A 27,718-nucleotide genomic window follows, 5' to 3' on the forward strand; every position below is an offset into this window, starting at 1 on the left:
GTGTGATGGATGGAGAGAGAGAGAGAGAGAGAGAGAGAGAGAGAGAGAGAGAGAGAGAGAGAGAGAGAATATTTCCCAGAATTATGCCTTCTCAGAGCAAGGAAACAGCTAGTGTTAAATTAAACTTCCTTCCCTCGCATTACATAGAACTCTCAGCTGAAATTGACATCAGTGACATCTTGCCACCAGTTGCCCCCTTTACAAGTATGTGGGATGAAGTCTGCAGAAGGCCTTCCAGAGACCTGCCTCTCCCATCACAGGGGAGGATGGGAGCCTCCTTCCCATCACAGGTGACATTTGGTCTCCAGCACCTGCAGAGGTCAGCATGTTTCCCGCAACGACACATCCATTAATCTCACACTTGCAAACTGTTTGTCAGAGTCCATCACATGAAACTCCAAAGCTCCATGGACTTGCTTTCCTGTGTTTCCTGAAACCTGCATTTCAGCATTGGATCTTCTCCCCTTGGAAAAGTGCCCCATAATTTTAGTCAGCCATTTTCTTTTATGGAGATGAATCCAAGCCACCAAACTCTCAATGAAACCTTCAAACTATCTTTTGAAAATGTGGACCAATTTTTGTTTGTACTGTTGGAAGCAAACGCTGTGGAATCAAGACAAATTTTACAGCCAGCTTTGCCATTTACTGGCTGTGTGTCCTTCGGGAAGGCTGGATTCCACCTCGATGGTCCTGTTCTCTCATCTGTGATGTAGATATACTAACATGCGTCCTATCTAAGGTTGGTCAAATGATATCACATAGATGGGAGCAGTTATGAAGTACAATACAATGGCTGGAATTACCACACCAAGTATAACAGCAACTGGCTTGATCGTTCCATAGGGCTCAATCCTTTTGAAATGACTGAGAGAGGAAGTGCAAAGAAAAAGAGAAAGTAGCCCTTCTAGTCAGATTCTACCTCACAGTCTCAAATAACAGCTGTAACTGGCATGGCACAGATTGTATTATGATCATCTTAATTTAGCAGTAAGGCAGCTTCCCATTATTTGCTCAGATCCATATTTTAAAAATTAGCATTGTACTCTCCCCACTATACTTTACAGCCTCTCAAATGTATCAGGAACACAGACTTAGGTGTCAATGCTTGGCTGTCACAATGTTCTATGGGACAAGTTAACTTTTCTGAACCTCTCTGAGTCTTGAAATTTGGTGGACTTCATCCAGAAATAAATTTGGAAAGATTTATCAAGAAAATTATGAATATTTATATCTTTTGCTACAATAATTACATATTTGAAAAACTATTTTAAGGGCATAATCCTAAAAAGGATAAAGCATTTTAGGTACAAAGATATTTGTTACAGTACAATTAACAATAAATAGCAAAAAAGGAGGGATAATGAAAATGTTTAACCATAGTATATCTTCGTTATGAAATTGTATGCTATGATTTAGGATGTTGATGCACAATACTATGTAATAACATAGGGAAATATTTAATAATGGGAAGTAAAACAAAAATCAAGATACCAAAATATACGAATATTCTTATTTTAATCCTATGCACAGGAAAGAAAGACTAAAAAATTCTACGTGCTACAATATTGCCAATAGTCATGCTTCAATGAAAGTGGGTAACTTTTACTTTTAGTTTTTATTTTTTCTATTGTTTGCAATTAATTTTTCAGCTTTCCACTACTTCCCCAATTTGCTTTAATGTTTGTTTATTATTGCACAGGTAAATGAAGCCTAAAACATAATACCAGGAGGTGGAAATAGACAAAGTCTAAAGTTATCTGTCTCAATGTTAAAGATCTATCCCTCTATAATAGTTTCAATGTAAAGGTCTGTGATTAAAATAAGAGTTTCACAGCCAGAAAGCCCTAATAAAAGACTATGACTATAGAATGTTGTGTCTAAACACGTGGAGTCCTGATGCCTATTGTCCACACTTCTCCTTGAAGTGAAGGGTCAAGGTGTGTCCAGTGCGACACAGTGATTAGGGTGGCTGAGTATCCATCTTGCTGAAAGCCAAAGTCCAACAGAGGAGCCGTAGTAAGAAGCGTGGCTCAGTTTTTGTGAGATTGGTCAAAGCAGTCTACATAGTGTTAGCTTATGAAGCTTTTGGAGTGTGCGTTGGTTCTTACAGTGATGTCATGCTTGGTCAGAAGGCTATTTGGGTATGAAATAATCCCATAGAAGTAAGAAACACATTTTTTCCTCCGTGAGGCTCAGCGTGACCTAATGCTTTAAAGGACTAATGAATTTTTCAAAATGTTTTAAAAGCCAGCTCTGAAATGGCATTATGATCCTCACCCACCACTGTCTGGATTTTTCTAGAGACTGGAGCCAAGGGTGATGGCACTTCGGGCCACAGTCCAGGTGTATCAGCCAACTGGCAAGGACACAATTACAGACCCACCAAAATTACTCTGATTCATACATGGTTTTATGTTAGGGTCTTACAAAGCAAACTCACAAGGAAATAATAGAAGGAATTTTCAGCTAGAGGATAAAATTCTTCCTCTTATTTATCTTTTCTATGACCTTTCCTAAGACCAGGCTTTCAAATTGTCCACAGTCTGGAAGCAAACAAACAAAAATTTCTCCCAATGATCTTGGTAAACACTCAAAACATAAAACAAAACTTGAATCAAATTTGAGGCTTGTACTAATCCACAAGGATTAGTTGACGAAATACTGTTCACCGTAAATGAATCCAGCTCTCTAAAAGGCAGTGGCTCTCGGAGTCTGTTTATATGGTAGTTACCAAAGGGTGAAGGAAGCCTAGCCAGTATTTCGGCCAGGAAATGCTGTGTGCAAACCAAACCAGGCTGAGGGCCAGGGAAGTGTTTTAAGATGGAAGTGTTTTAAGAAGCAGAGAATGGGGTGTGGGAGGGTAAAGAGAGACTCGCCCCTTGCCTCCCTGGAGAGGGGTGCAGGGACACTGTCTCCCAAGGGAGTAGCTGGGCACCTGTCCTCTCAGACATACCTGTGGCAGGGAGCAGCTGATCTGTCCACCAGCTGTGACACTTCTGTCTTCGCTGAGCCAGGTGCCAGTCTGGCCAGTGCCACCAACCATTTGCTAGAGAATATGTGAGTGAAGAGCGCAAAGATGAGCAAAACGCTTCTATGTGCATGCAGGATGAACTTAGGCCTCAGCTCTCCCTTCTTTTACGTTCTGGAGAGTAAAAGGCAAGCATGCACCTATCTCTTTTGCACCCTTTAATTCACTGACAGATAATTTTTCACAGCAAAACAATTGGACCTTATTGAATTAATGGGCTTCTTAAAAAAGAAAAAAAGCCACTCATCCTAAACATCTTGTCTTTTACCGGAAGGAGAGAAACGGTTCTTATGCATGGGAACCAGTCTATAAAACCTTTCAAATAATTGAAAGTCCATCAGCAGGCTGCCCCTCCCTCTTGGGCTGTTCTTAGGGACCTTCTTTTACAGGCCCACGGTCATTACTGCAGCTTTGCTGTGGAGTCCAGAACCAGGTTTAGTTGCGGCCTCAGGAGGGTTGTGGGGGCAGGGCTCTCACACCCTGTATATGCCTCAGGCCTATTTACGCCTCCCCATGTCAGACTCACATTTTTAGCAGCATCACTGTCCATTCTGACTCCTGACTCATGTGTCATAAAACATGACATTTCACATATCTGGCTTCACTCAAGAACGAGGTCTCCGATACGAGGGACATTTCCAGGCCACCAAAGCTTACCCTCCATGTGACAATTTCTTTTCTATTTTCTTTTTCTGTTTTAATTATCTAAGTTGGAAATTTTTCTGCAGTTGCTTGAATACCCCCATCTTTCTCCTTAAATAGGACACTGAGCTTCAATGATCTTTCTTCCTTGATTCTTCAAGATCATTACTGTACAGTACCTCACTGATGTTATGGCCCCTGAGTCTGTGCAGATATTTAGGACTATTTATCCCCACACCAGAGGGAATGGCACTTATTGAGGGCCTGGATCACTTCTTATGGGTTCTGTTTGATTTGGGTTTTGTTTGTGCAATTCCTCCACTGCAAGCTATCAGCAATTACAGCCTTTGGTAACCTCTCCTTCCATCACTCTCCTCTGGCAAAACCAAGCTTGTGAGTCTTCTGTCAAAGTGCAAATTAGGTAATGACGATGATGATGACAGCTAACATTAGTGTGTCTTTGCTGTGTTCCTCACATTCTCTGAACGATTTACAGGTATTATCTCACGAAGAGGCCCAGAAATAGCTATTTTAGGGAATTTTCCTGTAAGAAAAAGAACTAATTATAAAGATATGCTTTCAGTAGGCAACTTTAGTTGCTTGAAGCAAAGCCGTTTTTACGTAATTCCCAGTTTTCAGGAGACTTTGGGATGGCTTCTCTTGCAGATAAATGAACTCTAGACACAAGAACTTTTGCTCTTGCAACTCATTCCATCCTGGGTTTTCTTCTATGTCTCACCACTCTTCAAATTTGCTTCCCCTGACTCTTTCTATTCTTTTCTTTTCTCCTATTTCCCCTCTAATTCCACCTCCACCTTCCTTTTTCCTTTCTCCCCATTTTCCTATATGTGTCTTGAGTATAACCAGCAGTTTTCTGGGGCTCTACTAAGCCAGAGGACTTGAGAGCCAAAGTAGGCTCCACACAACTGAGAGCTGAGTCCTAACGACAGTACCTCGCTTTGCTGCTGTGTCACCTGGGGAAGAATTCACTCCACATCAAAATCAATCGATCAATCAATCATTTATTCAAAGTAATGCTTACAGTCTCCAGCAAGACAGGGGCAACAATGAAGAAATCAGCAAAACCAAAAGTTGTGCTCGCAACCTTGATGGCAAATAAGGGGCAACTTCTAACTTCTTAAAAAATGCATTCTTACTAAAAATTCACTAAATGTGCACAACATATCTGGTCACCCTAAAAGCTAGGCATACACCCTACCTTCTAAATAGTTTATCAGTCTTTTATTTTTCTTTCACATAGGCATACAGTGAGGCAATTCTCCCAATTTATTCAACCAAATCATAGACAGCCCAGCACCATATTATTCTCAAGGCACATTCTCAATACTATTGGCTGACTACTCAGTTATCCAAGGGTTTTTCATATAAAACAGTCAACACAGAGAAATGAATTTCTCTTGGGTCAAAATGAACTTTCTTCCCAACCCTCCTATAAACCTGTCGAATTGTTCACTTTTTATTTGAAAACAATTAAATGTTCTAGGAGAGCTGGTGGGAAGAGGTACGTATGGATGAAGGAGAGGGCCATGGAATTGGAGTCAGGTGATTTGGGAACAAAGTCTGGTTCTGCTCTCTATTGGTTACGGGAACTTGGGCCAACTCCTTGCCTCAATGAGCCTCAGTTTCCTCAACTGCAAAAGGAGAATAGCTACCTCACAAGACCATTGTGGGAATTAAATGTAAAAACACTAATTCACCAAATTTTACTTGAACCAAAGGGAGCTAAGGATTGTCCCTGTTTCTATGAATGTAAATAGGACTTCCTGGCTCTCTTGTCCATCAGGGCTCTTTTCATGCTTTTATTACGGTGGATGGAGAATATATTCTCATCTTAGTACATGTACACCTGCAACAGCCCTACGAGGGGAGTGCTATTATTGTTCTCATTTCACAGGTGAGGAAACCAAGACTCAGCGAAGCATAAGTAACTAAAGTTGCCTGACTAGTGAGTAAAACTGGCGACATCAGGCTGTGAAATTGGGCGTCTGGCTCCAGAGTCCATACTATTCGCCACCGTGCCATATAGCATTTAGGGGAAAGAAGTGAAGAGGAGCACAACAGGATCTCTAAGGCTTCCTCTAAATCCAAAAATCCTCTCTGAGATTCTTCCTGTTAGCGATGGAAGATTTTATTACAGGTTGTCTCATGGTTTCCAGGTTATGGGGCTCAGGTATAGAAATGTGTGTCCTTGCTGCTCCCAGGGAAGTCACCAATCACTAAGGGTGAGAGCACAAATATGATTTTGATTTATCAATGTCTACTTTCAACTACTTGTTTTGATGCCCCCCACATGATATTCCAATTACTAAAAAACCTAATTCTCAAATGTGAGTAGATGAACTCTGAATTAGACAAGACCTATCACCAAAATACAAGTATCGTATACATTCCAACCAGTCTTACATAAAAACTAGTCTCATTATTTTGTAGTAACATTTAGTATGAAGTACATAACTATGTGCAAAGTGCTGTGTGGTACTTTGACCTTAATGTTTCTCACCTCTAGTCAACCAACCTGGATTCCTGCATACTGTTGCCTGCCCTCCTTCAGATTCAGAATTCTGGGAGTATATAGCCGTTCATCCAATTACTCATTTTTATTGAGCCACTACCATGTGTTACACTTTGTGCAAGACTCTTGTCTTATGACTTCATTCCTTCTAAAAGCACTTTCTGTTTTTGTGCTTAATATAGTCATGGCTCATGGTCCCAAGAAGCATCTGAAACGTGCAGCAGTTCCAAAGGATTGGATGCTGGAAAAACTGACTGGTATGTTTGCTCCTTGTCCATGGACTGGTCCCCACAGGCTGAGAGAATATCTTCCCCCCCATCTTTTTCTAAGGAATAGACTTAAATCTGACCTGACAGGAAATGGAGTCAAGAAGATCTGCATGCAGCAAGCGGTTCATTAAGATTGACAGCAAAGTCCGAACTGATACAGCTTATGCTGCTGGTTTATGAACGTCATCAGAATTGACAGAACTGTAGGGAATTTCCGTCGGATCTATGATAGCAAGGGTGGCTTTGCTGTTTATGGTACTACACTTGAGGAAGCCAAGTACAGGTTGTGCCAAGTAAGAAAGATCTTTGTAGGCATCAAAGAAATGCCTTTGTGGGCCATCATCTGGTGACCTATGATGCTGGAACTATCACTACCCTGATCCCCTCATTAAAGTGAATACCACTATGCAGACTGATTTGGAGACTGGCAAGATTACCGATGTCAACAAGTTTGACACTGTTAACTTGTGTATGGTAATGGGGGTGCTAACTTGGGAAGAATTGGTGTGATCACCAACAGACATCCTGGTTCTTTTGATGGGGTTCAGGTAAAGGATGTCAATGGCAACATCTCTGCCACCCAGCTCTCCAATGTTTTTGTTATTGCAAAGGCAACAAACCATGGTTTCTCTTTCCTGAGGGAAGGGTATTGCCTCACCCTTGCTGAGGAGAGAGACATGAGACTGGCAGCCAAACAGAGCAGTGAAGTGACTTCTGGGTAACATGTTTGAAAGGCCTCTGTACTTAAAAATAATATGGCATGATCCATTGCCTCCAACCCCCACCCCCGCGCAAAACAAAGACACACACAAAAAAAAAAAAAAAACCCTACTTACTGAGCTTCAGGCTCTGAACCAGGCCCCGGAGAGACAATGGTGAGCAAAATCACACAGAGACCATAGTCCCTACTCTCATTAATCAAACAAACATGCCCAACAGAGACATAATGACGAGCTGAGATGCATGATCTAAAAACATTATATAAAATCCTGATTTAGACTCGTGAAGTGGGGGAGGTTAGGTGCGGAGGGATCATTCAGCAAAGTCATCCCTTGTTCTTCACCTAATCTTAAGAAGAAATAGGAGTTATTTAAGCCAACTGGGGGCAGGAGGAGATGCCAGCAGAAGTTGGACAGCAGACTGGGCCAGAGCCCAGGGTCAAGAGTGTTGTCTGTTCTCCTGAGAGCAATGGGAAGTGATTATTAAGTTTTAAGGTAGGAGTGGGAGAGGCTTTCACAATGATCTCCCTGGTAGCAGGGGGAGAGTGGTTTGCAGGCGACCAACCAGTTAGCTGGCCATTGCTGCCATCCAGATGATTTAGTCATATCTGGGATATGATGGGTGGGGAAGGGATAGAGGAGAAGCAAGTTCCCAGTTGGAGAAACTGGATGAATAATAATGCTATTCACTGATATAAGGAACTTCAGAAAAGAACCAACTCCGGAGGCAAACGGAGAGAAACAACTATTGTTTCAGGTTCTGTGCTATGGGCTGTAGGTACATTATTTTGGCTTTATAACAAACCTGAAAGTAGGAATCATTATCCCATTTTTCTGATTAAAAACCCAAGGCTGTGTTATCAGCTTAGATTTTCTAACCGAGCCTTCATGGGTCTGATTTTTCTGGATAATCTAGTGCCCAAATAACCTCCCAAAAGCTCTTAAGAAGAAAGGTTACCTTTCCCTAGAAACCAAAGCCCAAAGCCACAGGGCTCAGAAAGAAATTGATCTGGGACATTGCCAGAGATTTTGAGTAGGCTACTCTGGGACCCGGGGTGGGGCAGCCATGTATGATTGTGCAGATTGCGTACAGAACAAACATAGAGGGTGCCAATCATATCAAAGTCCGTGTGAAAGCTGCCTCCTGAATATACCAGCACTGCCCCTCCCCAGTTTCTTTTCAAAGAAGAATCTAAACTCTACGACTTTCCCAGAAACCCCAGGGTTCAAAAAGAATCAACAGCCAAAGCAACACCATACACTTTACTTCTCTGGTCTCCAGATGTTCTTTGCAGCATTCATCCAGATCCAGGTATTCCTCCTTCACCCTTTTCTCTGCTCCGCTAACACTCCAAGAAGGAGTGGAGGTAAGGAAAGTGTGATGCCTCCATCACCAAGACACCACTGCTTACAAGAGCTCCCCAGACTGGTACATCAAACCCAAAACAATGTTAATATCCGCCCAAATACATGTTACATAGAAACAAACAAGTTTCTATGACCAAAGCTATCACCTTTTAACCTGGTTAACAAAAAATATTCCCCAAATCATTGACTGAAGGGTGTCCTTGCTCACCTGATCACATCCTCCAAGACCCAAGATGTTGTCTGAATGGTAGTGACCAATTCTTTACCTTTGAGGCAGATCAATCCAGTTTAGAAGATTTACACTGAAAAGGTCTGGATCTTCTCCACAGGCCCTGAGGCTGGGGCAATCTCAGCTGCTGGTCTAGAAGCTTCTGCAGTGAGAAATGAAGCTGACTCCAGGACTAAAGCAATCAAGGGGCGGTGCCACATTCACAGAAGTGCTTTGGATTCCTGAGTTTCTTGCTTATGGATGCTCTGGCAAGAGGCACAGTCTCAAGTGCACCAGCTCTCACTTATGATGGGGAGAGAGCTGATCCCGTGATCAGTGATCAAAATGAGCTCAGCTCCGCCCGCATCTCCGTCAAACTAGTCCTTACCACAGGAGCCCTTTGAAAGGTATGGAACATTCACTTTATAAAATGTTTTTTATTGACATGCACGACCTTCTTCCTATAAAGGAAATTAGGAAGAAGATCTTCCTCCCATTTGCAATCAAGGTGATTACCCCGCAGACATGCTGCAGTGTTTTTCTTTCTTTTTTTAAAACTCCATCTCCACTATGAACTCTAATATGGTTTCTCATTTAGAGTGTTGAATGTGCTTTCTTGTCTCTATGCCACATACCCCAGAGTACAAGCTGATTTTGAGGTCACCCAGAACTTTTCTTCTATAGAAGCCCATGTATTGACCAATACCCTCTGAACATATGAGCCCTTCACTTGCAGTTGTCACTGCTGAAGTGGCACATACATTCCCCAGACTATAGTGGTGACCATGTCCCCACCCTGTCTTTGAAAACAGCATTCCTGGAGCATAGATAAGCCCTGTCTCCTTCCAGTGGCAGCTGACACTCCTGTCACACACACACACCCAAGGCTGGCTCATGACCTACATCTTAGGGCATGTGGGCTGCAGTGCCCCCCACCCTTGAGCAGCTGCTTGAATTGCGTCAGCTGACAGGGTCTGGGCAGTTAGAGCTCAACGGCCAGTCTACCCAGTGTGGCGACTCTGGCTTCCTGCCAGCCAGGGCCCCAGGGCTCCGAGTTCTTATTTACCTCATTTTTTCCCCCACAGTTCATGGGAACGTGGATCTTTCACTGCCATCACAAAGCCATCTTGGCCTGAATATTTTTCTGAGCTGGCCACTATGAAACTGGAGGATACTTCCTAAATTACAGCTTAGGGCAGGAAGCCCTCATTCCCTACCTGCCTTCAATTTCTCTTACCATAGAAATAGTATAACTAAGAATGACTAAGTCACCATCAAAGAAGTGGTGGAACAAAAGACAGAAAACATGGCAAAAACTTAAGGGTGGACCAGAACTATAGGATTTAATCGCTGTCCCTATTCCATCCAGCTCAGAGTGGGCAAGTGAAGGAAAAGCCAGGTGGTTAATGGCCGGAGGAAAAGAAAATATGTTTTCACTTGCATTCTAGCAGTGAGTGTCCAGATCAGAGACATAGCTGGGTTCTTACATGGGAGAGTGAACCCAGGCAACAAATATCATCCTTTGATTCTCATCTCTACTGCCTTGGGGTCTAGCTCTCATACTGCTTATTCTACTGTCTTGATCATTTTAATAATAACTGTGTCAATTCCCTACTTGTCTTGAAGGTACCATTTCTGGAAGCTGTGCATGGCAGGAGTGACTATGTCCCTTGCTGCCCGTTCAGCTGATGTATTTTTTTTTTTACAAATAAGCTCCAAACACCCAAGCCAAACAAGGAAGCTCCCCCAGAGAAGCATTTGAGCTCCAGGAGGGGATTATCCCTCTGAAGCCACACAAGGGGTTTCCTTTTGCCATTTCTGATAAATTCCACTTATTCTCAGGAATTAAGGGTGGGTATCAGAAGGGGAGATTTAAGGAAAAGGGCGATGGGATTATGTCAATGAATCTGCCTCATTTGAAGGACTAGCAAAACCAGACTGGGATGGTAAACAGAATTGAGAGAGTGCTCTCCCAATTTCAGCAGAAATAAGCTCCAAAATACATGAGAAAAATTCAACAACATCCTTTCCCCCTCAAAGATTTCTGCTCAATCCAAGGGCCTGGCCTAGAATGAGAGAGCATCTTCTCTCCTCACAATGACAAATGAATAATAAATGCTCCTAGTTGGGGAAAAAAACAGCACACATATAATTTCTCCAGTTTTAATTATTGGAGATTTTATCTATGGCTAATAGCAATTCCATTTTTGAATTTTAAATTCTTTTGGTCTATTAAAATTAGCTAGTTCCAATAACGATGAATTTATGCTAAGACTTTGGAAGGGATATTGGATTACTTTAAATCATTCAAAGATATATCACGCCTACAGAATATCAAGGTAAGAAGTCAAGTAGGTAGGAAAAGACCTACTAAATAGACGTTTTTAGGTATCACATAAATAAATCTGTATTAACTTCTAACAGAAAACAGCTTAAGAATAACACCTAAATGCTATCTAATTTGGCCTAATAAAGATTAAGTGAAAACCAGCATGATTTTCTTCTCCTTAAAATGTTTTCCAAAAAATTAGCCTAATTTTTTGAAATCCTACCATTTTATTATGAATAAACTCACAACTGAATGCCATAATTACTGACTTACTGTTTTTCTCCTAAATAAAGGCTATGTGCCCTCTAAAACAAACATTATTTCCTACTCCTATAATACTTGAATGCTCCATATTAAGTGGAAAAAAAATTTACCTAGAAAATGTAATTTGTCAGGGAAAATGTAACACTAAAAGTGACCAAAACACCTTTTGCTGTGGCTAAATATGAAAGGCTAATTGCGATCTCTAACAAGAAACCTATTCCAAGAAAAAAATAAAATTAGCAGTAATTGTTCTTTTGGCTAAAGCAGGAGACTGAGGACAATATTTCAAACAACCAACTTTTTTTTTTTTTGCCTGTCTTTTTTTTTTTTTAATGATGTGGAGCAATTGCTGGTTTAATGAAGGGACTCAGTAAATAAACTTACACGTGACTATCAACTAATTACTCTGAAATAGGGACTTTTTCCATCACAGTAATTGCTCTTCAGAAATGAAACACACCTCCTGCTCACATCAGACCCCACAATCTAAATGTTTATTTTTTAAATAAATATTAGGGGAGTGGACCACAGATGCAGTCTAAAACTGCATTTATCATTAATCACCATTCATTTTCATCCCCCAAAAGATAAATAACTTGCCAAAATTGACTCTTTTTTTTTACTATTTCTCACTAAGTATTAGGTAAAGAAAAGAGAGCATACTTATACTGTCAGAAATGCAAGTGAGTTTCTGCAATCAGTATTTCCCTCCGTGTGCTCATGGAAAACTCAAAAGGGAGTCAAGTCAGCAACAAACACAGAAATGATCATAAATTTTCTCAATTCTGAAATCCAAACAAACGTTAAACTCTCTGGAAAGCTGAAGGTAGAAAAAAATACTTATATTAGCATTAATCTACTTTACAGGCCTTTTAAAAAATACTTACAGTTAAGTCATTTTAAGAATCACACTTTCCTCTGCACTCCTTTTGTTGTCCGTGGGTGAGTTACAGTAATAAAGCCTGCAAATATCCTGCTTTGTGATTCAGAACTCTCCTTAATACAGACTTTATATTTTGGCTTCTATAAAGGTTTAAAGGTGAACGGCATCATAAATTATGCATTTCCTCCTATGCCAGGCCCATAAAAGGTGCTTTCACTGTTCATTAAAGATATTGCTTCTAAACAGGCAGAGGCTTTTTTTTTTTAAGGGGTGAAACAAATATTTCCATTATGTGACTGTTATGCTGGAGAGCCAAAACAACTTGGAACTAGGAAACAGCTAGAATCTGTAGTTCCAAAATGTGTAGCAACTGTCAACATATACAGTAAAAATGCGGTTCACTCTTTGTACAGTGAAACTGTTAAACACAGCCACCAGGATGCTGGTCCCCTCCCAGGAGGACAACAGTCTGGCAAAATCCACATCACCAGCAACAGTTGGGGGCTTTCCCCTTCTCTCTCTGTCCCAAGTTACAGATCTGCACAGGGACCAGAGAGATGAAATTCACACTGGAATATCCCCAACTCCTGCACTGGAGCAAGCTGCGTGAGGGATTTTGGGTAAACTGCGACCGGGCACGTGTCCTTCCTAGTCAACAGCCTGACTGCTGCGCTTACGTTTTGCCACCACCTCCAGCTAACATCCAGTTCTAAGGAATTCTTTTTTTCTCTCTCTCTTTTTTTTTCCTTTTACACTCACACATACTGCATCTGCAGAGGCTGGGCTCTTTTTCACAAGGAGCACCACACCCATTTATCCTCTAGCCTTTAGGAGAAAACTGCAGATTTGGCTGGATCCGCCTCTCTCCAACCTCAGGCCAAAGGGACCAAAGCTGGGCACACAGCACACGACTTGAGCCAGGTTTGACCACCCCCAGCTCCACACTGTGGCTGGCGATTGAGGAGGATTCTAGAGACAGACTGGCTGTTATAAGCACCTTGTAAGCACCAGAGTTCCAGAGATTCTTTCCAGGGGACAGCCCGCACACCCCGACAACTAAGTGGTAAAGTTGTTTCTTCCTCCTCTACTGCAGTGCCCTTTCCTCTCCTCAACACACACCACACACACACACACACACACACACACACACACACAGGCACACACACAACCTGGCTTCCTCAACTTACCAGTTTAGACTTGGCGCGTTGCAAAAATTCTTCCATATCGTGGGGGGAGGTTTGGACCAGAGGCACCCGGAAGGGCACAGAAGAAGACCACCGTCTAGGGGAGAGGAGTGGGCTCTCCGGGGAGTGGCCACCCCGGGTGCAGCGACTCGCTGCTCCCTTCTGCCGCTCGGAGGCGGCTGAGCTGTGCCTGCCCCCGACTGTCTCTTCCCAGGGCACAGGCTCTACCCCAGCGCTCCGCCTTCCAGCTCGGGGCTCGGACTCTGCCCTATTAAGGAAAGTGGGTGTGCCGCTGGGAGCCCCAGGGCGCGCTCCGCACGCTCGCCTGCTAGCGCCTGCCGGGCCGGAACTCCGGACCGGGACCGGGGGCGGGTGTGTTGGGGGATGGCGAGGGGCTCCTCCGCCAATCACAGGGCCGTGCTGCGGCCTCCTGACGTGGCGCGCCTAAAGATGCTGCAACCATGGACAGCGCCCAGAAGTGCGAGCCAAGTGCAAGGGGCTGCTGCAGAGGGAGGCACTGCCGCAGGCACGGCCACTGTCAGCCAGGGAGGTGGGAAGGGGGAGAGAGGGGAAAGAGGGCCCATGGAGAGCCACCACCCTCCCTCCCACCTCGGCCAGCGCCTCCCTGGCTGGCTGGCACATTACAGAGAGCTCCGGCGGTCACTTAATGAGCTGGCTCTGCTGGCCTGGCCAGGGAATGCACTCAGCTAGATGGGGGGTTGGGGGTGGTGGCGGTTACTGCTGAGCTAATAGCACTACGACCTTGATGGAAAATAATCAGAAGAGCAGGCTGGGAGATTGTGCTAGGCTGCATGTTCCTTCCTCCTTCGCCTCAAAACATACCCACCCAGCCGCTGGCATCTGCAGTTCACCCAAACGGGGCCTCCTTAAGTTGGCCCTGAGGCTGATGCATACATCCTTCTGCAGTCCCCATCTACTCTTTGACAGGTGCGCTCCGGAGAAGCTGGGGCGATAGAACCTTCTTGTTGCGTAAGGGTCTGCGTTTCCACCAGAGCCTCAGGCAATTTCTTTGTGTGTTAAAGTTTAAGTACTGCAATATGTACTTAAACGTATAGCTACGTACCTTATTTTAAACCATGGAGTTGTCTTGTGTGTCCTCTCCTTATCAGATCCCGAGATATTCCACCTCAAGCTTTCTTTTACATCTGGGCCTTTGTACATCATCTGACTGTAATACTCTTTTTACCCTCTCCCAACCCACACGGCCTAGCTAACACAGGCTTCAGTTGTCAGCTTAGAGAAGTGGTCTCAACCCTGACTGTACATTAAAATCATATTATAATCACCCAGGGGCTTTAAAAATACTGGTCCCCATGCTTTATCACAGACCAATTGAATCAGGATCTCTTAGGAGTGGGGTCACAGCTGTAAAAGTGCTCCCAGTGATTCTAATGTGCAGCCCATGTGTGATCCTCTGGTTCTCAATGGTTCTCAAACTTTAGCGTGTGTCTGAACCACTTAGAGGTATAGTAAAACACAGATTTCTAGGGGTCTGTAGGACATCAAGTGTACCAACATTCGCGTCACAGGGGTACCAGAAGGAGAAGAGAGAAAGCTAAGAACTGAAAACCTATTTGAAGAAATTATGATGGAAAACTTTCCTAACCTGCCCAAGGAAATAAATATACAAGCCCAGGAAGTGCTGAGAGTCCCAAACAAAAGGAACCCACTTGGTGTGGACCAAGACACATCATAATTAAAATGCCAAAGGTTAAAGACAAAGAAGAAAAAAAAAAACAGATTTCTTGCCTCGTCCCCAGAATTTCAGGATTAATCGATTTGGCTTAATGGGGCTGAGAATTTCCATTTTTAACAGTCTTCCAGTGTTGGCTCATGCTGCTGATCCAGGTACTGCACTTTGAGAATAACTGGCTTAAAAATTATCTTCCTCCATGAAGCTTCCCCTAATGTACTCCTCCCTTTCCACCCCCAGATTGAGTCAGTTGCTCTTTCCATGTTCTCTCATAGCAACCTGTATTTTCTACTCTATTGTATATATTGCCTGATTACTTGTGTCTCCCAGGCTGTTAGGTCTATGAAAACAGGGACTCTGCCCGTCTCATCATTGCTATCTCCCCCACACAGTTCATGTCATAATATATTTTATATAATATATATTTTAATAAATATATTTTATTGAACAATAATAAATATATTTTAATAAATATATTTTATTTATTTATTAAATATATATTTTCAATAAATATATTTTATTTTATTTTTATTAATTAATAAATTCATTAATTAATTCATTAAATTCATTAAATAATTAATTCATTAAATATATTTTAATGAACAAATGTACACATGGAAGGTTTTTTACACTCTCTCTGTCTCTGTGTGTGTGTGTGTGTGTGTGAGAGAGAGAGAGAGAGAGAGAGAGAGAGAGAGAGAGAGAGAGAGGAGAGAGAGATTATCCAATTACTTTTTATTCAAGAGGATCCAATGGAAAAAAAAAATCAGAGTCTAGAGACCTGATTAAAGGAGAGTGATGGGAGCATTAAGCTCCAGTTTGCATTCAGGTGATGAGCTGTGTGGAAGCTGCAGATTCTATCTGCTTTCTTTGCTGACTTAAGTAGTTTAAAACCATCCAGGTAAAACAAGTATTTTGTCATCCTTTAAATCTGTGAAGTGATCACAATGTAAGTAACATTTTTTGAGAAAAATCTGAAGAATTCCTTGCCTCTGACTCCATTGCAGAATTTAGTGACAATCACATAATACTGTTTTATTTTTCTAACGTTTGGTTTTAAACATTCTGGGAAGGTGTTAGTTATACAGCCTTGAGATGTCTTAACTTTTTTTTTGATGGACTCAGATTCCAACAACTATCACCAACAATGTCCCTGCAAAAGTTTATCAAAACTTACCTCCTCCAGGAAGCCTTCCTAAACTGACCGTCGACACTAGTTTCCTGAGCCTGCTGTAAAAAATTACCATAAACTCAGTGGCTTACAACAACATGAATTTGTAATTTTCCAGTTCTGTAGGTAAGAAGTCTGATACAAATCTCACCAGGCAAAAATCAAGTTGTCAATGGGGCTGTAATCCTTTCTGGAGACTCTAGGGGATGATTCATTTTTTTGCCTTCTCCAGCTTCTAAAAGTATCCCACATTCTTTGATATATGGTGCCTTCCTCCATCTCCAAAACCAAAAATGTTGTACCTTGCTGACTATTGCTCCATAGCCATATCTCCCTCTGACTCTCCTACCTTCCTCTTCTGCTGTTTAAGAACCCTTGTGATTATATGGTCCTATTTTTTTTTCCTTTTTTTAAAATTTATTTATTAGTTTCAGGTGTACAAGACAAGGTAATACTTAGACGTTCATCATTTATATCCCTCACACTGTGAACCCCCCTCCCCCCATCCACTATCCCTCCGACCTCACACTGAACCATCACATTATATATATATAAAATTATAGTTGGCATTCATTAATGTTTAGCTTCTGGTGTACAATGCCATGATCAGGTATCCACAGTATCCCTGAGGTGGTCTCCCAAATAGCACGCATGTCCATCGGATACCCAACAAAATCTTTACAACATTATTGAATACCTTCCCCAAATTAATTTTCAAAAAAAACCCTGAGGTCATCTTGTGGTTACCAGCTGCTTCCAAATCCCTTTACCTTTCCCCTTATCCCCAACCCCCCTACACACCCATCTAACAACTTTCGGTTTTTTCTTTGTGTCCCCAAAACTGTTTCTGATTAGTTCATTCACATAGTCTTTTCTTTAGATTCCATATATAAGTGAGATCATATGGTACTTGTCTTTCTCTTTCTGACTTATTTCACTTAACATAATGTTCTCTAGATCCATCCATGTTGCTGCAAATGATAAGATTTCTTTCTTCTTTATGGCTGCGTAATACTCCATTGTATAAATGTACCACAGCTTCTTAATCCAGTCATGTACCGATGGGCATTTCGGTTGTTTCCATATCTTGGCTATTGTGTAAAGTGCTGCAATAAACATAGGAGTGCATACAGATTTTTGAATTGGAGTTTTGGATTTCTCCGGGTAGATGCCTAGGAGTGGAATTACTGGATCATAGGGTAGTTCCATTTTCAGATTCCTGAGATACCTCCATACTGTTTTCCATAGTGGCTGCACTAATCTGCAATCCCACCAACAGTGCACTAGCGTTCCCTTTTCTCCACATCCGCGCCAGCATTTGTTGTTTGTTGATTTATTGATGATAGCCATTTTGACTGGAGTGAGGTGGTATCTCATTGTGGTTTTTATTTGCATTTCTCTGATGGTTAGTGAGGTTGAGCATTTCTTCATATGTCTTCTTGCCTTCTGTATGTCCTTTTTAGAAAAATGTCTCCTCAAGTCCTCTGCCCATTTTTTAATTGGGTTGTTTGTTTTTTTGGAGTTGAGTTGAGTAAGTTTTTTATAAATTTGTGATATTAATCCCTTATCAGATATATCATTGGCAAATATCTTTTCCCATACAGTAGGATCCCTTTTTGTTTTATTGATGGTTTCCTTTGCTGTGAAAAAACTTTTTAGTTTGATGTAATCCCACATGTTTATTTTTTCTCTTACTTCCCTCGCACGAGGGGATATATCAGTGAAAATCTTACTCCGGGTAATGTCCATGAAGTTTCTTCCTATATTTTCTTCTAGATATTTTATGGTTTTAGATCTTACATTTAAGTCTTTAAGCCATTTTGAATTTGTTTTTGTATATGGTGTAAGGAGGTGGTCCAGCTTCATTTTCTTGCATGTGTCTGTCCAGGTTTCCCAACACCACTTATTGAACAGACTGTCTTTACCCCATTGTACATTCTTGCTTCCATTGTCGTAGATTAGATGGGCATATAGGCATGGATTTACGTCTGGACTCTCTATTCTGTTCCATTGATCTATGTGTCTATTTTTATGTACATGGTCCTATTTAGATAACCCAGGATAATCTCCGCATTCTAAGGTCAGTTGATTAGCAACCTTAATTTCCCTTTGCTATGGAACCTAACATATTTCCATGTTCTGAGGATTAGGATGTGGACATCTTTGGGAAGCCATTATTCTACATACCACACAACCCACACCCAAATTTAACTGATCCAGCTTTTGATCTTTAATTCCACATCATTCCATAGCAGCCAGAAATCTAGGGCCTTTAATTCCAGATAAAAAAATCATCAACCCTGGCTGCACAACGGAATCACCTGGGAGGCTATGAAAAATACTGATGCTGCAGCCCATCTCCAGAAATTCTGAATTGAGTAGTCTTTAGGGGCCCAGGCATCAGTATTTTTTGAAATCTCGCCAGGTAATTCTCCGTGTAGTCAGAGTTGAGAACCACTGCTGATGTTGGATAAATCTGCATTCCCCCAGTCACCTAGATATAAAATCTGTAGTCCACTTTGACTTGTACTTTCTCCCACTCCTTACGGCCATATAGTTCAGTGTCTTCAACTTTTGAAAAGGCCTCCTCCAATTTCCTTTCTTTCTATTCCAAGTGCTAGCATTGTAATTCAAGTACTAGCATCTGAACCTAAAGTCTACTCCCCTTCTCAATAGAGTCCCTTGCACTGTCTGCAGAACAATCCCTTTTCCTCTTTTCTTTTAACTCTCAGGTTTCTGGACTCCTGGACTCCTCTCATTTGAGACCAGTATCTGAGCTCTCTTTATTAGGTAATTAATTAACTTGAGTAGATTATCTTAAGTAGGCCATTCACAGGCTAAGCAACTTCGGGCAAGTTATACTTGGTTGTTATGGACTGAACATTTGTGTCCCCCCCAAAATCCACAGAGACCCCATGATTGAATTAGTGTCTTTATAAGAATAGAAAGAGACACCAGACCTCTCTCTCTCTCCATTGTAAGGATACAGCAAGAAGTGACCCCCTGCAAGCCAGTACGCGGGCCCTCACCAGGAACCAAACAGGACAGCACCTTGGTCATGAACTTCCCAGCCTCCAGAACTGTAAAAAATAACTGTCTGTTGTTTAAGCTGCTCAATTTATGGTATTTTGTTATAGCAGCCTGAGCAGACTAATACAATGGTAGTGCTGGGAAAAGACTTTAGGGACTAATTCCATCCCCTTATCTAACAAAATGAGTACCAAGGCCCAGAGTACTTCAACATCCTGCTTTGGTTAACAGAGCTGCTTAGAAGCAGAGTCAGGACTGGAATTCAGCTCCCTGTCATTTATTCCTTTAGCATTTATGGATCACTGACTATGCGAGTTACGAAGGCATTCTGCTTGATCTGAGATGTATAAGGCAAGATCCCTGCCCTCAAGGAGCTCATGATCTAATCACTAGAATACAAAGCGATAAATGCAGTGATGGAAAAAGGCATCTGATGTTGTACTAGTTGAGATAGAATATGGTGTCATGATTATAATCTGGATTCTCATCCTTAAATATAGCTACAAATTCTTTGACACTCCTCCCAATGAGAGGTTGGGTCTATGTTCCCTCTCCTTGAATCTAGGAGAGCTCTGTGACTCCCTGAGTAATAAAAGACAGCAGAAGTGACACCGTGACAGTTTCTGGGACAAGGCCTTAAAAGATTGGCAACTTCCACTTCTTGTCTTTTGAAATATACACTCTTGGAACCTAGCCATCATGGTATGAAGAAGCCCAAGCAGCCACGTGCAGAAGCCCACTGGAAAAGAACTAAGAACCCTGGCTAATAGCCAAGTTGCCCACGATATGAATGAACCATCTTGAAAATAGATTCTCTAGCCCCAGTTAAGTCACCCTGGTTGATGTTATATGGAACGGAGTTAAGTTGTCTCTGACGAGCCATGCCTAAATTCCTGACCCACAAAATAGTGCGATATAATAAGAAGATTGTTAATATAAGCCAATATATTGCTGAGTGTTTTGTAGGTAATTTCTGGGTAACATGCAGCAATAAGTAAGCTGGCCATTTATAGGCTAGGTAACTTTGGACAAGTTGTACTTTCTAAACGTCATCTTCATCTATAAAATGGGAGTAATCCTCTCTCTTAGAATTGTTGTGAAAGTTAATGCAATAATACATGCAAAGTGCCCAATTCCTGGTCCATCGCTTCCATTATTGTCATTACAAAGGGTCTGTGGAAGAAAGAAGAAGCTTAATGCAGTAGCTGGAAGTGGAGATAAGGGTCTCTATGAAGAGAACCCAACAAGAGAGGAATCTCTGGGTCACTTGTGGATGGATCAGCAATCACTAAAGTGGCGAAATTGTTATATTATAGACATTACACATATAACAGATCATATTATAATTTGGGTCTAACTGATGCCAAGCAATCCCTTCTAAGGGTTAAACTCCTTTGGGATTCATACAACGAGACTCGTGTCTCAGAGAAAGGCATTGCAGAAGCTCCAGCGAGTGATGTTTCTCTGCAATCACAGGTCTGCCTGCACTACTCACTGATGAAATGTAATGTCCTTATCTCAAGGTTTGTGTCTTTTATATTCCCGAATTACCACTACCCACCCCCACTGGGTTTTTTCTTTACACCCTGTCATAGGAACACTGCAGTTCTGCATCTACCTGCAGGGGCTCTTATTGCAGCCCCATGACAAGGGCATCTGAAGTTTTCCTTATCATGGAGCCAGCTCCCCTGGGGCTTACATCAGCATGATATCAGGAAACTTGGCTGCATGACCTGCCTGTATGCTTTGGGGCAAGTTCATTGACCTCTCTGTTCATCAATCTCCTCATCTGAGAAATGGAGAAAATAATACCTGCCCTAGTTTCTTTATGAGATTGTCATAAAATAGCAAATGTTAACATCCCTTCGTATATTGGAAAATGTTAACAGCGAAAGGGAGTATAATGAGGGAAACTTCTTGTTTGGTTGGAAAAAAAAAACAAAAACCAGACAAATGCCATTCCTTCAAAAAATGGAATGTAGTTGGAGTGGCCTTACCATCCCAGCACATTTCCATCATTCTTCCCTATTGGCCACTCATAGTTCCCACAGGTGTGGTCTCCTTGGTGTGGATGTTTGCTGCTTTTAAATTATTTCATGTGACAAAAGATGTTCAAGAGACTGTGTGTCTCAGTTGGACTAGACTTAAAAGCATTTCAAGCTTGTTTCAAGGATGAGAGACTGAAGAAGGCCTGATGTGCATTAACTGGTTAATTAATATATGTTAACTAGTGCCTATCATTTAGCTTTTAAGCAACTATTAAATACCTGCTGTTCACCCCATGGACGGCCAAAGACTACCAATTATGAAAATAATTATCAAAAGAAATTCACTTTTTTATTATCTGTTTTGGCAAGGATATCCAAATTTTTTACAGTAAGCTTTGCAAGACTTAATAAAAAAGAGTCCATGCAGCCATAATTCTCTCTGAGTTTCTGTTGAGAAAAAGGAGGGGTGTTACTGGAATTGTCAGGGTTGTACTAGTCAGCTGCACGATCCAGACCACTTGGGAGAGCGTCCTGAGAGTCAAATGTCCAGGTTTTGAAAAGGGTACATGCCATTTGTGTCATTTCTGGGAAGCGCAGACATCTTGTAGAACAATGAATTTAATTTTAAAGGACAGCAGAGGAGAGGGAAAGTACTCTGGCTCTATGACTCATCAGTATAATGAGGCAGTGTCCGTGCTTTCAGATGTGTGTCCTGCTGAAAGATGAGGGGTGATGGTCTTAATGTCTCCACTTCCTCTCAGACTACACTATTCAGGGCAGGTGGTTCAATTTTACACGTTCTCTTCCTATAGAAAGGTATCTCAATTGCCTTCAAAACAATAGTGTACGTTGCAGACTTATAATATAAATTTTAATTTATGGTCTCATTTTGCATTTCCATGGGGCTAGTATTTGACAAGGAGAGTGGGACATTAATAATTTCCAAGTCCTGAGACTCTACCTATGTGATCTGTCATCCGTTCTAAACCTTACTAGGTCCAGAACAATGGAGACTACAACTGATCCCATTTTAGAGATAGCGTAACGGAGGCCCAAAATTCTGTATTGCCATGCTCCGAGATTGAAATTCAGACACTGGATTAAAATATCCAACCCCTTTGCACTATAAAGGCTATTGTTTACTGAGCACTTATTTTATGTGAAACATTGTTTTAATCTTACATTAATAGCATTTAGTCTTCATAATAAATATATAAAATAGGTACTATTATTATAAAGATGTGCAAACTGAGGTGCAAAGATGAAATTTGCCTAAAATTACCCAAGTAGTTAAGTGATCAAGTCAGGATTCCAACTCAGTGCAAGCCCGAGAGCCCAGCTGTTGAAGTATTGCGCATTATTGCTTGCTCATTGCTGCACACTTAAAAAACGACCCTGGAGACTGGAGAAAAAATAAGTACTCTACTACTTTTTCAATTGTTCTTCCATTACACTTAAGAATGTGCTGGTCATACCCTCACCTACATGGCCCCGTGAATATCACACCGGCTGTGTGCAGATGCGCCAGAAAATTCAGCAGGCAGAGATGACTGTTCCAAAAGTTTAGGGATCATAAGTCATTACAAACTCCTGCCATAGATTATGGCTCAGCTAAAGAGTTGCTTCTTTCCCACCATATACTAGTCCTGTGGTAGGAACCTGAAAAAATATCATTTCACGTAATTCTCAAACCATCTTTACCAAATTAGTATTTGGGGCTTTACTTTACAAATTAAGAAAGAAGAAAAGAGAGAGAGAGAATCAGCGAGTTAAGGGGGACTTGCCCAAGATTACATAGCTAGTTAAATAGCAAAATCAGACGGCTCAGTTCAAATACCAGTTAATCCCAGAATTTTCTGTGTAGGTTTAATTTGTGCTTTGTGAATCTCATTGGAGAAAAAATGGTCAAGAGAACTGAAAACAGTTAAAACCATCTCATTGATTTACATTTAAAGGGGCAGGAAGTTGATATCAGGAAAGCCAGAGGACAGGGAAAGAGAGAAGAGCCAGAGTGCAGGCAACTTTAGGAAAAGACGTACTCAGAATTTAAATGGATAAAAAGTGGGAATATTAGGTAACTACCATCTGTGATGTGTGAAATATTGGAAAAGAGATGTGGGAGAGGGAATTTTCACAGAGTATTCTGTATACCACATATGGACTTCGCCTTTCATGCATGCATATTCATGACATTTCAGTAAAGGTTTAAACTGTTTTCCATGCTTTGGGGAATACCCGACTGGTAACAACCTAGCCTTTGGTAGATTGCATGAGTCTCGTGGAATTTTCCATATCACACGGAAAGAAATAGTTAATCTTGGACCCAAACCCAGACCTGTCTGAGCCCCAAACTCATGTCTCCTTTACCACACAATAGTGACTTCTAAATACACAAGCAAACAAAATATCCACAGTTTCCTCTGGCTCACACAGTTTTTGAAGTTTCCAATTGCTACTTCTACCAGATACTGTGGTTTGGGCTAGAGTCAAATGTAGAGTTTTCAGAAACTTAATTCTGTAAACTTGGCGAAGGGAAAAAAATAAAACAATCGAAATAATATTAGAAGAATAAAGCTAATCATCCTAGGAGGCACTCCATTCATCTGCATTTTGTGATTTCTTGTTATGTCTGAACCATTTATTCAGACATAGAGAAGAACCACATGAATGTACTTTATAGACGTTTTAAGGAGTTTTCTAGCACAGTTTTGACTCTACTGGATTGTAACCTTAGTGACTGATTTGACAACATGCAATGCCACTAAATGTCAAACCCAATGCAGCGTGCAAACAGGGACAGCAGATCCCAATAATGCACTTAAGAAGGTGGCCTACAGTGTTCCTGGAACATAGTAAGTGCTCAATTAATGTTTCTTAAATGGATAAAGAACAAATAAATTATCAACTATCCTTTCAGAATACCCATCCTATACAATGGAAATTACTTCTCCTTTCCCCGTCTTCAGTGCTTCCCCCAATTCCAATGTAGTAGTATCTTAATGCTTCCTTTAAATTTTTTTTTTTTTTACCATCCCTTCCAGTCAAAATTTATTATCCTGGGTCCCTTTTAGTTAGGATTTCCCTTGGTATAATGGCTTGAATAGTAGCCCCTTCCAAATGTATATGTCCATGTTCTCACCCCCGGGACCTATAAATATGAATTTATTTGGGAAAAGTATCTTTGCAGATGTAATTAAGTTAAGGACCTTGAGATGAGATCATCCTAGATTTACGGTAGGCCCTAAATCTGATGTGAAGTGTCCTTCTAAAAGAAAGACAGAAGGATATTTGAGACAGAGAGACAGCGAAGAGAAAGTAATGTGAACATGAAGGCAGAGATTGGAGTGATGTGTCTATAAGACAAAGAACAACAAAGATTTCTGGCAGTCCTCAGAAGCTAGGAGAGAGGAATGAAACAAATTCTACCTTAGGGCCTCCAGAAGGAACCAACCTTGCTGACACCTTGGTTTTGGACTTCTGGCCTCCAGAATTGAGACAAAATAAATTTCTGTTGTTTTAAGCTACCAAGTTTGTAGTAATTTTTACAGCAGCCCTAGGAAACTGATACATTTGGCAATTGGATTGTCTATCTCAGTCAAATCTTAATAAACAATTTATATTATAATACGCTTAACAAAGGAATGCTGGAACTAAAAACCTATAAAGAGGAATTCTCCATCTCAAGTAGCAAACATTTCAAAAGTGTTGGTGGAAAAGATATTCTGGAGGTGTGGTGGTAATTTCAGATGCACCCTCCAATTTACATTAGGTGGGCAACTGTCACTGATACTTATGAGAAAAGAGAGCAGTGCGAGACTACACAATCTGAAATGCCCCATAGGTGATCAGTATGAAGGGCAACTCAGAATTTGATCTTACTCCATATTCATGTTACTTAATAAAAGATACATATTTTATAGATGGGTTTAAGATAATTAGAATTTACCCAATGACTTTGAAAGAACATTTGATGTCTGTGTGTAGGTGAATTATAGCCTTTACAATCATGGGGCATAGCATTCGTCAATGGCGTAATCTCATAACAGCCTCTTATATAATTGCTGCACTCTTCCAGTGAGAACCAAATTATAGCATACATAAATATGACATCTAAGCTTCATGTTCTCATATAGCACTCTGTGGAAGCTAGACAAACTCTTCTTTCAAGAGAGTTTAGTTTCTATTGGTGAGGCTATTTTGATTCCACTGTATTTGCTATGCAGGTAAATTGGTTTCATAAAATCATTGAACTTAGGGGATCACAAATTCAATCTAACCCTCCCACACCCCCATTCTACTGAGAAAACTGAGGCTTATCTAAGAGCATACAGTTAGCTAGAGGTAAAGTGGCTACTCCTATGCTCTTATTGAGTGGAAAATTATTACTCTTCCATGTGGGAATTTTTTGAGTAGTTCTTTGTAGGTCCTTGTAGGAAAGATCAAGAAGAAGTGGTGAGGAAAAATGGAGCACCAATGTAGCTGGCTGAATCAGCAAATAGCCTGCAGAGTAGAAATATGATAGAGGAAGGCACCAGAGTTCTTGCATAGCCCAGTGTCAAAGTAGGACCTAGAATTCTGGGGATCTTCACTCCCAAGTTAGTACTGTTTTCATTATGGCAGGTTACCTCACCTTCATTTATAATTTCTCATAGAATTATAGCTTCTTAGAGCTAGATTACTCAGTGGCCCAAACTTTTATTCCACTATAGCACAAGTGCTACAATCCCATTAATAGAATGGTTTACTAGCTACCAAGGCAGGGGATAGGCGTCAAGGTCTGGAAGAACCCTACCTGTTGGCTTCAATGGAATGTATGGGATGATTGTGGAAAGTTAGATAAATACCTCCTGGAGATTCTGATCACCTCTCCCCTTTCCTTTCTATGAGTCACCAAGTTTGATGTTCCTTACAAATCAACAATATGTGCCAAAGCAATTATTTAAAAGGTTTTTATAAATAACAATTTTCCAAAGTACAGACACCCTTTGGAGTTATGATACAATTATGCTGAATCTCTGCAAAATTTGGCTGTCCTTAGTGGACCACTCTGGTTGAGTACAAATATATCTAAATATACCCCATTGTTTTCAATTTCTAAACAAGCTATGAAAAGAAAGGCCAGAGGTAACAACATGTATTGCAAATTATTAATATTAGAATATACAAATTACAAAGGAATTATTACTGTTTTAAGCATTAATGTGGATTTTGAGGTGAAAATAATGGGTCTTCATAAACTGGTAGGACTGAAGATTTGTATATACTTTCCAGTAGTGTAGTAAATGTTTAACAATCAGCTCTCCAGAAGAAGGGGTAGGGAAGCTCTGATCTGTAGCATTTGTTGATTTCCATGGTATAAATACTTCCACCGTGGTCGATTTCAAGATACCAACATGACATCAATGAACATGAAGTTGGGAAGAAACAAAGACAACTGGCTCTCATGAGGTGCTACAAGCTGGCTCCAGCCACTGACCTTTTCTAAAAAATACATATGAAAAGTGTTTGCACTGTACCTACCATCTGATTCAGATAATCTACTCTTAGGAATGTAGTCTCAAAAACAGTCAAAGAAACTAGCTGAATTGAAGCCCTACAACTACCCACATACAAAAGAAGCCACCTCAAGACTGGTAGGAGGAATAAATAAATAAATAAATAAATCACTACTGGTAGGAGGGACAGAGACACAGAACAGGCTGGACCCATACCTGCACATGACCATTAAAAATCAGGAAAGATATCTAAGCTGTGGAAGTACCCCCTGAGGAGCTAAGGGTCCCAGCACCATACCAGACTCCACAGCCCAGGGTGTCAGTGCTAGGGAGAAAAGTCCCCATAAATTCTGGTTGTAAAAAGCAGCAGAGATTGTGGCTGAACGAGACAAAGTGTGGCTGGAGTCCAAGTGCTCCTCTTAAAGGAACAACTCACAGACTTACTTGCTAATAGACTCAGACTCACTCACTTTGAGCTCCAGCACTGGGGCAGTGGCTAGAAAGGTGCCAGGGACATACGGGGAGGAACTAAATTGTGTGGCTTCAGATCGAGAGCTGGAGGGTCAGCTTTTTCCTGGATGGAGGAGTAGGAGAAAGCATTGTTTCTTTGTTGAGCCCTCCCCACTTCCTGTATGCAGACACAGGCAGACACCATATCTGAGTCTCCATCAAACCTTTTGTCTCCCTCACCCTAGTGATTCCCTCAAACCCCGCCCCACCCAACTTTCGGGCACACCCAAGCAGCTTCAAGTAGCTTTTCCATACACACAACCTGTCTTAGCTCATGCTTCAGACTTTTATAAAATCTCTCAAAGGTTCACAAAATCCACACAAGTACCATATGGCTTTGGCATGTCCCATACCTTTGACTGAGCAACCCTAAGCCTAGCACT

General features: G+C 41.3%; 1 protein-coding gene and 1 pseudogene across 8 annotated transcripts in view; one reads left to right on the forward strand and one right to left on the reverse strand.

Annotated features, from left to right (window-relative positions):
* Positions 1 to 13,660, reverse strand: part of PRUNE2 (prune homolog 2 with BCH domain) — a 229,356-nt gene extending 215,696 nt beyond the window's left edge. For all 7 annotated transcript variants that reach the window (XM_081066313.1, XM_081066318.1, XM_081066316.1 and 4 more), the window contains exon 1: positions 13,431 to 13,660. In XM_081066313.1, coding sequence (XP_080922439.1) covers positions 13,431 to 13,466 — 36 coding nt within the window. In that variant the 5' untranslated portion in view covers positions 13,467 to 13,660. The remainder of the gene's footprint in view (positions 1 to 13,430) is intronic.
* LOC308504693 (small ribosomal subunit protein eS4-like) lies at positions 6,388 to 7,194 on the forward strand (annotated as a pseudogene). The gene has a single exon. The product of its transcript is annotated as a small ribosomal subunit protein eS4-like (transcript).
* Positions 13,661 to 27,718: the final 14,058 nt, after the last annotated feature.

This window comes from Rhinolophus hipposideros (genome assembly GCF_964194185.1).
Source record: "Rhinolophus hipposideros genome assembly, chromosome: 11".
NCBI lineage: Eukaryota > Metazoa > Chordata > Mammalia > Chiroptera > Rhinolophidae > Rhinolophus > Rhinolophus hipposideros.